Source organism: Hemicordylus capensis, chromosome 17, assembly GCF_027244095.1.
Source record: "Hemicordylus capensis ecotype Gifberg chromosome 17, rHemCap1.1.pri, whole genome shotgun sequence".
NCBI classification, from domain to species: Eukaryota; Metazoa; Chordata; class Lepidosauria; order Squamata; family Cordylidae; genus Hemicordylus; species Hemicordylus capensis.
Window position 1 is genome coordinate 14,933,657 of NC_069673.1, and position 10,399 is coordinate 14,944,055.

General features: G+C 50.0%; 1 protein-coding gene across 1 annotated transcript; it reads left to right on the forward strand.

The window, feature by feature from the left end:
• The first annotated feature begins 5,497 nt into the window (after positions 1 to 5,497).
• On the forward strand, positions 5,498 to 8,162 carry PHPT1 (phosphohistidine phosphatase 1). Its single transcript, XM_053282325.1, has 3 exons — positions 5,498 to 5,729; positions 6,766 to 6,890; positions 7,852 to 8,162. The coding sequence occupies exons 1-3, from the start codon at positions 5,579 to 5,581 to the stop codon at positions 7,942 to 7,944; spliced, it is 369 nt and encodes a 122-aa protein (XP_053138300.1). The 5' UTR covers positions 5,498 to 5,578; the 3' UTR covers positions 7,945 to 8,162.
• Positions 8,163 to 10,399: the final 2,237 nt, after the last annotated feature.

The following is a 10,399-nucleotide window of genomic DNA, read 5'->3' on the forward strand; positions in this document are numbered from 1 at the left end:
CTGCCTGCCCTTTGGACCCGGGGAGGGAGCATGCTTTGCTGATACCCCCAGCGAAATCCAGGTCAGGAGCTGAGGGAAGAGGGATGCGGTTGCCATGGAGACGTGCACATCCTCCATCGGCTCATAGTGAGGAAAGATAGCTGGAGGTAGCTAAGTCAGGGGTCCTTTGAGAGCTGGTTAGGAGGAGGTGTTGACTCGGTTCCGAATCATGCCGCTGCTTTGAGTTCCTCACTCAGTGGCCCTCGGCAAGTGGCTGTCTCAATGCCACAACTCCCATCTATCAGGTGGAAAGGCTGCTGCTGGCCTGCCTTACAGGGTGGTTGTGGCAAGGCTTCCTTTGATGCAACTCTGCACAAGCACTTTGGAAAAACAGGGCTGGCCGTTGGTGGTGTTAAGCGATTGGCCCAAGGAATCCCTGGAGAGGCCTCTGTCAAGGATCCTAGAGTAGCTTCCTGCACTGAGTAGTGGGCTGGAATAGATGACCTCAGAGGTTCCTCCCCGCTCTTAACATTCCGTGATTCTAGGAAGCCGCTGCCTCCTCCAGGGCCATACATGCCTCTTGACACCAGGGGACACCGGAAATGCGATTCCTTTGCTAGCGTTTGGGGAGAGGGAAGGCGTGTGGGGGCTCCCAGCTTTCTCCAGTGGAGAGCCCTCTTTACCAAATATGCCGTGACCTCAGGTTGGGAGGAGGGGAGCTCCTTGTAGGGTTTGGTGGCTTCTCCTCCTAGGATGGGGCATTCTGCACCGTGTGAGGAGTGCCGGTGTCATGTCCTTTTCCAAATTGTACTGTGTTGGACTCAAATGAAAGAGTGCATGTGAAGGTTTTGCCCACAAGTTTGTGATGTGTGCATGGGGGAAATGGGGGGGGGCGGGTCTGTTTCTGGGGAGGGCATGTTTATGACTGCAGATGGATTAATTTGATGTGGTCCCTGCATCTCTGCTAGGGAGGAAGCCGTTTGCCCTGGTTTCTTCCCTCTGGAAGCTGTACGTGGTCACTCTCAAACCTGTGTGCCTACCAGGCATGGCGATTTTTTAAAATGTAAAGTTCCTGGAAGCCCAAACCAATGCCCACCCAATGAGGAGGCTGCCTTTCATCCCTGTATGAGTGCCTGCTCTGGCCAGCCCTCTCTTCTCCTAAATCATTTATTTCAGGAGAGAGTAACCTGTTACACCTCTGATCAGAGGCATGCAAAATATGCGGCCGTTTCTTACGATCAAAGGAGGCATACTTAAAACCATGACTCGTGCAGAGACAAGGGAGTGGGACTCCTCTGAGGACAGGTAATTCTTGCTGTCGCTCTAAAAGTGCATTGTTTTGGAGTGGAAAAGTGAGCTGGTGCTTCCCGGTTGAAATTCACTGAAAGAGTGCTTCTGGTATATCAGACCTTTGGGGAAACTTTAATGTCTCGTCACTACGTGCCAGATGCAGCAGGGACAGGAAGGATGTGTATGTGTTTGAGACTTGATTAGCTTGGGGATTTGGGGAAGGCGGGGTACTGGCTGCATGAGGGGTGTGCATGGATGGAGTTGTGTTTCACTGTAGCGAGATCGCCCTGGGAGGGGGCCACGCACAAAGGCTTGATGGCAGTACATTTTCAGGGAGGTGAGAGAAGGAACTGTTCCGCTGGTGTGTTCAGGATCTGGCTCATCCCCTGGGTGCTTGGGCAGCTCCGAGGTCACAAACACGGCACGTCAGCTCCCTTACTGCAGGGTTCGCTGGTTGTACGGGACAGGCTCCAGCCAGACACAGAAATGGCCAACGCCTCCGGAACTGATTCCGTAAGGACAGATCTTGGGTGTGTGTGCATGAGACCCCCCCCCCAGGAAACGGAGACTCTGCAAGCGTCACCGTGAGTAAAAGGAAAAGGTATAGGGCAGGGTTAGGGGACAACTTGGGCCCCCAGATGATGATGTGATTAGTCTTATTTTATTATTATTATTATCATCTAACCTATTTTTATACTGGGGGGTGGCAACAAAAACAATATGAACGAAACACAACCAAAAATGATTAGAAGATAAAAACCATTTTAAACCCAACATTAAAAACTAATCAAACCAATGTTGGACTACAACTCCCATTATCCCCAGCCACAACGGCCTTCCCAGATGGCCTGGGGAAGATGGGAGTTGTAGTCCAATGACATCTCGGGGTCCAAGCTGAGAACCTCTGGCGTCGGGACAATCACACTGACCAGAGGAAGAGACAGACATCTAGCAGGCTCTTGGAAGCAGTTGATGTTCAGCTAGGAAGGCTGTCCCGGGGTTTTCTGGGCCTCTGGGCCGTGCTTTTCCCAGCAGTGCCGCTTTGGGGGCCGCCTAGACCCCTCACCCCCCAGTCCTGGCTCCCAACACTGCCAAGTTATCCTGTGGATCAAGCCAAATGCTGGCTGGCAGGCTGCCATTTCTCCCCTCTTGCAAGGGCATTTCAAAGACATTTCGAGTCTTGTGGGGAGGACGGGGTTCACTCTGCAGCTGGGGACCCCCCAAAGGCTGACTCTGTTGCCTCACCTTGAATTTGGGTGCATTTTCCAAAGAGAGGGTTTTTTTTGCCTCCTTGGGCCAAGGAGTGGCTTTGCGTCGATGCCTTCCCAATGCCTGAGACCTTCTTTCCAACACACTTTAGCAAGGAAGGGCCTGCTGATGGGGGGAATGATTGCAGCCGATTTTTACAACCCAGGGACAGAGCAAAGAGCGGATCTGCCCAAAGGTGGGGTGCAGCTAGCAAGCTCTGGCCGGGTGTCAAAGGAACACGTCGTCTCCTGAAGTCTTGGCTTCCCCCCACCCTCCCCAGCCCCTAGAGAAGATTTCAGGGCACTGGGCCTGGGTTGCTTTCACGTCCTTCGGCATTGCCCTAAAGTATACCAGGGCCGTGCCATCAATGCGTGCCTGGCCGTGTCTCCTTGGGCTCCGTTTTGGCAGAGGCTCTCCTTGTGCACAGTGTTATCAGAAGGGCACCAGCCCCGGTGTCTGAATTCTGTAGGTACATGGCAACTATGCCCTCCTCGGCGCCTTGCAATCTGTTGCCTACTCCGCGGCTTCCCAGATGATGATGGACTGCAACTCCCAGTCACCCCCAGTCATGGGTGTCTGTGGATGCTGGGAGCTGTAGCCTTCACAGTGGACGATGGGAGTTGTAGTCCATCAACACCTGGGGACAGCCCTGGCCTACTGGATTGTGAGGAGACCTTCCTATCCCCACCTAGAAGGAAAATAGGAGGGTTTTTTTGCATCACCTAAAGGGGACTTTCCCGGGGGGGGGGGGGTTGGGGGGCCATGTATCTTACCTAAGATCTGAGTAATTTTTTATCTGGAGAGAATGAGTTCTCTTGGCTGCTGTACCATTCTTCATTTCGTTCTTCCAACTGACTGACCAGCTGCTGCCTGCTGCCCCTTTTCCCTGGGAGAATTTTGCTGATCCAGGAATGGTTTCTTTGATAAATGCATGTTCTATTTATTTCTGATTGTTTTCTTTTTAAAAAAAAAAAGGAGAAAAACCCCAGGAAAACAACAACAGCTGCATAATATTGAAGAGTTTCCACATCTCCTCTTATGCAGAGCAGAACTAAGTATGTATTTTATCACTTGGCATTGTTGAAGTCCTACTGGTTTCTCATGGCACAGTTTCTGAAGATATATACTTAAGATATATATACTTAAGATATATATATATATATATATATATATATATATATATATATATATATATATCCCCCCACACAGAAATATACATAAATCTATATATATAGATATATAAATGATAAATATTTCCTTTGAATAAATATAAAATATAACTTGAATGTACAGTTTCTTTTGTGTGTGTTTCCTTATTTGGAGGTGAGGGAATCTGAGGTATTTGAGGGGTGGTGGTGGTGGTTATTCTGGAATAACTACCACTATACTGGAATAGTATAGCTGGTGTTTTAAAATACACAGAAGTCACAAGTAGTCACGCTTGTCCATTAGCAAGAAATCCTGAGGAGGAGAATGTATTAGGAGCAGGGTAAAGTAACATTTTGAGTTTTCCAGACGTTTTCCTCCAGCTGCTGGATGTAAGAAAGGGAAGGATGGAGGGAAAGAAAGTGAAACTCCCCTATCACGCCCAGACACACACACAACCCATTTCACCTGACTGCCCACCATCCACCACTTACATTTTGCTGGAGAATATGCAGGCCCCTGCAAATGGACAGGTCTCCAGGAGGGGAGAAGAGCTGGTCTTGGGGCAGCAAGCATGAATTGCCCCCTTAGCTAAGCAGGGTCTGCCCAGGTTTGCATTTGAAGGGGAGACTAGTGTGAGCACTGTAAGAGATCCCCCTGAGCAGATGGGGCTGCTCTGGGAAAAGCTAGATGGGCCAGGGGTCCGGCTCTGGCTGCTCCTATGCTCCCATGCCAAATCGGATTGTTTCTGGATGCAGGAAGAGGCTGCCTAAACTCTAGGGTGCTCTGCACCCACTTGGGAGGCACTTTGGTTTCAGCCTGGTGGGTGGGGGTGATTGGTTTGGGGTAAAAGGGTGGCTGGGTGGGAGTGACAGCTCTGTTTGCCGGCCAGAAAGGCATTCCTTCCCCCTCCCACCTGCTGCAAGGGCGGGGTCATATTGTCCAGGGACTGTGACGCGATGCATCTTTCCTGGAGATGCATCCATCTTCTGCGGTCGCTGTTCTGGGGGGCGGGCAGCAGAAGCAGCAGCACTCTGACCAGGGAGAACGTGAGGATGGCGACCGAGGATGCAGGACTGTCCTGCGGAGGGAGCATCACTCCTGCGAAGCTGCGGGAGGAGGAGGAGGGGGTCTGTCTTCCCCTTGCCAGGGTGCTGCTGCTGCTGCAGAGGCAGGGAAGGACAGCAGTCCCGGCTTCCAGGCAGTCGTCGAGGAAAGAAAATTTGCACATGCTCAGAGACACGCTAATTTGTTTCAGGTCGCGGCAGAAGTATTCAGCACCTGCCCAGAGGCACTCCGGTCTCAGTCCTGTAGGCCAGAAAGTTGCATCTGCTTAGAGTCACTCCGATTCCAGTCCTGTAGGGAAGGAATTCGGCAGGTGCATCCAGGCAGAGAGGGGCACTCTGCCTGCATTCCTCGCTGCATCCTATAAACTAACACGAATATTCCCTCTATCTACCAACTATTTTTTGTCGGCTGATTGTCTCTCCCCTTTAAGAGCCCCTCTCCTTTAAGAACGCCCATCGTCCCGCCCACGATTGGCTACAGCTGTCCGGAGGTTGGGTGTTTTGACCTCTTCCTGAGGTCCTGCCCCATTCACGGCGATTGGGCGGCCTCTCCGCGAGGCGAACCTTGACTGGCGGAAGCCTTCCAGCCCACCCTTTGGGGTGCCCCGATTGGCCGGTTATCCCAGGCCGCGCCTCCGCCTGGGTCGCCATTGGGCTGAGGGAGGGTTCGGCAAGGGCTCGGCCTCCTTGGCAGGCTCCTATTGGCTAGAATGCGTGGGCGGGCCTCTCTCGCCGGTGCTGATTGGCCCGCTAGGCCGAGCGGGGCGGGGCTTGCCCCGGGCGCGCGCAGCTCTTTTCGGCGGCGGCCTCCTTTTCTCTTCCATCTCCTGCTGCAGGTGGCGGTTGCGATGGCGGCAGCGGCGGGCGGCCTGGGCCGAGTCCCGGACGTGGACATCGATCCCGACGGCGTCTTCAAATACGTGTTGATCCACGTCACGCCCCAGGGCTCGGGGAAGGGCAAGGACGTCGTGCGTGGATACGCCTGGGCCGAGTACCACGGTGAGCTGGAGGGGCGGGGCGGGGCCAGGGGGCCCCCGCCCTTTGATTGGCCGGGGCGGGTCCTGGCTGCGGGAGGGGCGGGGCCATGGCTCCATTCAGGGATATGGAGGGGGCGTGGCGAGCCTGGGGGTGGGTGGGGCTTTCTCCTTGTGTGTGTCTCACACTCTCTCGTACACGCACAGTGAGTCGCGCGCACACACAGCGAGACGGAAGGAATGGTTGGTAGCCAGCATAACTTGTCCCCTTTTCTAAGCATGTCTGGATTAATTGCATTTTTTCCAGCGCCAGCAAGGGACTTCCGCCCGTACAGCTTCAGCCAGTAGGAACATACCAAGGAGGCATTAATTAATTATGGACATTTATTTACTTATTTATTTGTTATTAAAACTTTTATACAGCCCTTCCAAAAGGTTCAGGGCGGTTTACCTTAAAACACCATTAAAATCAGTTAATAATCAAAACAAACATTATAAAAACATAAAACAATGATTAACAATGAAAAACATCATAAAACAGCAATTAAATACTCAGAACAATTTTTTAAACGAGTTTTTAAAAGCTGAGAAAGCTTGGGCGAACAGATGGGTTTTCAGGTGTCCTTTAAAAACTGCCAGAGTTTTACATACTGGCCTTCCACAAAAAATTTCTCAAAAGAGTTTATGCAACAACACAAATGAAATAATGGTTTCCTGTCCCAAAGGGGCAGCATGGCGTCTCTTCCAGTGGATGTTGCTGGTGTTTCCTTTGTGCTTCTTTTTAAAAAGGGAAATCCCAGAAACGCCCATAAATAAAGTGATTATGCTGGGTTGAAGAGGGATAACTGCTTTGTTCCTGACAAATAGAAGGGAACTCCCTCTATCTTTAGCTGACTGTTGAGAGTCTCTCTCTGTGAGATCGTTTTTTGCTGTTTACATCTCACTGTGCTTGAGACAGAGCTGTGATAACGGGGCGGAGGCTGAATTTGAGCTAGTGCAAAATACGGCTACTTTCTTTGACAGCACTGAGCAGCTTTGATGTGCCTCCCTTTTCCCTCCAGCTGATATTTATGACAAGACAGCAGAGGAGCTGGAGAAGCAGGGCTTCCACTGTGAGTGCCTGGGTGGAGGCAGGATCTCCCACCAAAGCAGAGCAAAGAAGATCCACGTTTATGGCTACTCCGTGGTAAGGAAGGAGGCCCTTTAAAGGCGGTGGGTGGCTTGATCATCATGATCTGCTTGAAAAGCCAGCTGGCATTCAAGCATTTTGCCTCATCTCTTAAATTGTAAACTTTGTATAAAAGAATTCACAGCACAGAAATAAGGGCTGGACTGTGGTTGTGAGTCCATTGGAGAGGGAAATGCAGACTTAACAAACACAACAAAGAAAAGTGCATCTGTTCACCGTTAGTCTAAGCTCCTGTTCAGTCGCTGATGCCTGATATTTTCATATTTATAATGCCTTTTCTAATGCTTTAGAAAAAAGACCAGAGCTTCAAAAAGTATTTTTTCTCTAGTTAGATCCCTCCCATAATTTGCTTCTAGTAAGTAATTTTCTACTGTATTTACTTGAATACAAGCCTACTTCCCCCCCCCCCCACACACACACCTGCCAGGTTTTTTGATATTAGAAATCAGGAGGTCGTCTTAAATTTAGAGTCCTGTTTCCTTCAAGTAAATGCAGGTATAACCTGTATTCAGCCTCTTCTTTTAAAGGGGGTCGTCTTAAATTCAGTCATCTTCAATTCGGTAAAATACGGGTACGTCAAAATCTTCTGCTGCATAGAAGCATTTCGTCATAGAAACTTATGAAGAGCTTATGTGTGTTATACAGAACTTATATATGAATACAACAATACGACAAATATTTATATACCGCTTTTCAACAAAAGTTCTCAAAGTGGTTTACATAAATAAAATGGCTTCCTGTCCCCAAAGGGCTCACAATCAAAATTATTGTTCAGATTGTCATGCCATTAATGCAAAGAGCACAGCTGGGACTTCATTCTGAAATAATGTTTTTTTCTCCCATTGATCCACCATGAATAAGCACTGCAAAGGTCTTATGCCGGCAAGAGTGAGAATTTCAGAAGTGACTTGATGTATTGCAAAGCATTGTGGGTAACAGAAGCCCTAAACTCTTTCAGGGTTTTGGCCGAGCGAAACACTCCGTGTCCACAGAGAAGTTGAAAGCCAAATACCCCGACTACGAGGTCACCTGGGCAGACGACGGATACTGACCACGGTGGATTCTGCCCTGGAGAGGCAGTGAGGAGCTTGCTTGCTTGGTCCCATCCTAACTGGTGCTGTGCAGCGCTGGGTGATGCGAGGCTGCCGAGTGAGATGTGTCGATTTGCAAGAGGATGCGTCAGACTCTGGATCAATGGACTGCATTGGCCTATTGTAGACTGTGCCAAGCCTGTGTGTGAATGGAAAGAAATAAAAGATTACAGGCACAGCTTTGGTACTTAGCATTTAGTCTCTGCCATTTCCTGGTCCCTGAACACAACACACCTGTGATTTTTTTCCCCTTTCCAAAGCGCTTTTGGTCATATTTATTATTTCCTAGGCTCTGCAAACATAACTTTTTTATTTATTCACATTTAGATTTATATCCTGCTGTTCCTCCAAGGAACCCCAACAGTGGACATGGTTATGTTTATCCCCACAACACCCCTGTGAGGTAGGTTAGGCCGAGAGAGAACTGACTGGCCCAGAGTCACCCAGTGAGCTTCACAACTGAACAGAGACGTGAACTCGGGTCTCTGCAGTTCTGGTCTGACACTCTTAACCACTATACCATGCTGGCTTTCTACACCATGCTGGATCTTTAGGATAAAGGGTCTTTATGACAAGACCCTGCCTGCAGGTTTATAGCCTAAAGAGACAGACCCATGAGGGGAAGGAGGAAGCTGGGGAACAGGTGGCACTTCTGATCTGAGAGAGGAGACAGAGACTGAGTGAAATGTGGTGAACAGGTCTCTTTGATGGGAGGAGAGGCAGGAAAGAGCTTGCACTCTACAAAACAAGTTGGTAACGGAATCAGTACTTTAGGAAATAATTTCTGATTCCGTTACTGACCTATTTTGCACATTTCAGACACTAGAATATCTAAGGGTTTTGCAAAAATTCAGCCTTACAGTAGGAGATGTTCTCTTGCCAGCGAGTCCATATAATATCAACTTGAAAATTTGCTTATGGCTGCAGTCATTGACAAAGTGGTAGTAACATGCCTGATTCCGTTGCCCAGGCCTGATCCCGCGTCTATCCCAGATTATGGAGATATGGAGCATTGAAGTGTTTCCACGACAGGTGAGTGTTTTGCACAATAACGGAGGAAGGAGACCTGACGGGACGCTGCCTCAGCATCCCACCCTAGGCTTGGGAAGGGCGAAATTGCCCACTCAGTCTGCTCTCCAACCTCCATGGAACTTTGCATGGCCTAGTGGATCACATTCACACTTGGCAGACCTCTAGTTCCCTGCCCCCCTTTTAAGTATCAGGTGGAGGGTGCCCTCTACAAGCCACAGAGAAGGCTGTGGAGGCAAAGGGAGGGGGACGTGATGGAATTTACTGGGCCTGGGATAGGCTGTATATTGAAGAGCAGCGACTGGAAATCTGCAGCCAACCGCCCTCTTCTTTGGTGTGTGTGTGTTGCTCATTTCAAGCTTTGGACAGCCAGCAAGAGGATGACCCGGGTGTGTCCCCCACTAGATTTCGGCAATGCTCTTTCTGGGATGCAGACACAGCAGGATCTAGCCCCAAGCTTTATAGCTTGATTGCACCAAGTCAAAGGTCCAAGGCCACCCACTGGGAAGCGAGAGGCTGGATTTCCTGGACTTGAGCAACAGACCAAAGTGGAGCCCTGCTGGCTCAGAAGAAAAGGGACCATGATCTGTGAACGCCCCACTGTGGAATGGCTTAATTGCTTCTGAAATCCTGTACGGAGGTGCCTTTAAAATGTGGAGAAAAGGAGAGAGTGCTGGAGTTGGGGAAAGATGAAGCAGCTTTGGCCGGAGTCAGACCCTTGGTCTGTCTCGCTCAGGCCTGTCTGCACTGACTGGCAGCAGCATTTCAGAGATCTGGGTCTTTCTCAGCCTTTCCTGGAGATGCTGCCAGGGATTGAACCTGGGACCTTCTCACGGCAGAGTAGACGCTCTGCCACTGAGTGAGATACGATCCTTTATTGTTATAGCTCTCTAGGGCCAAAATGGATTGAGCAGCACCCCCTGTTGACAAACCAGGCCGAAGGAGAGTTGGTTTGACGCGTGCTTCTAAGCAGCTGTTTGCCTGCAGCAAGTTGAACCCTGGCAACGCAACCAGGCTAGGAAATTTCATAAACACGGGCTCTCTTTTTCAAATGACTAAAGTAGGGAAGGAAACGACCTCAGAACGGTGGCACATCTGCTGGTAACTTCCAGACTGGACTACTGCAATGTGCTCTATGTGGGGCTGCCTTTGTACATAGTCCAGAAATGACACAGCAGGGAAATGACTGGACTAGCGAGCCAGAGGTTGCTGGTTTGAATCCCCACTGGCATGTTTCCCATACTATATCAGGAAACACCTATATTGGGCAGCAGCGATATAGGAAGGTGCTGAAAGGCATCATCTCATATTGTGTGGGAGGAGGCACTGGGAAACCCCTCCTGTATTCTACTGAAGACAATCACAGGGCTCTGTGGGCGCCAGGAG

Coding starts and splice junctions, on each gene's coding strand:
- PHPT1 (XM_053282325.1), top strand. CDS start 5,579: ATGGCGGCAGCGGCGGGCGGCCTGGGCCGAGTCCCGGACGTGGACATC. Junction 5,730..6,765: donor CGCCTGGGCCGAGTACCACG/GTGAGCTGGAGG, acceptor TTTTCCCTCCAG/CTGATATTTATGACAAGACA. Junction 6,891..7,851: donor ACGTTTATGGCTACTCCGTG/GTAAGGAAGGAG, acceptor AAACTCTTTCAG/GGTTTTGGCCGAGCGAAACA.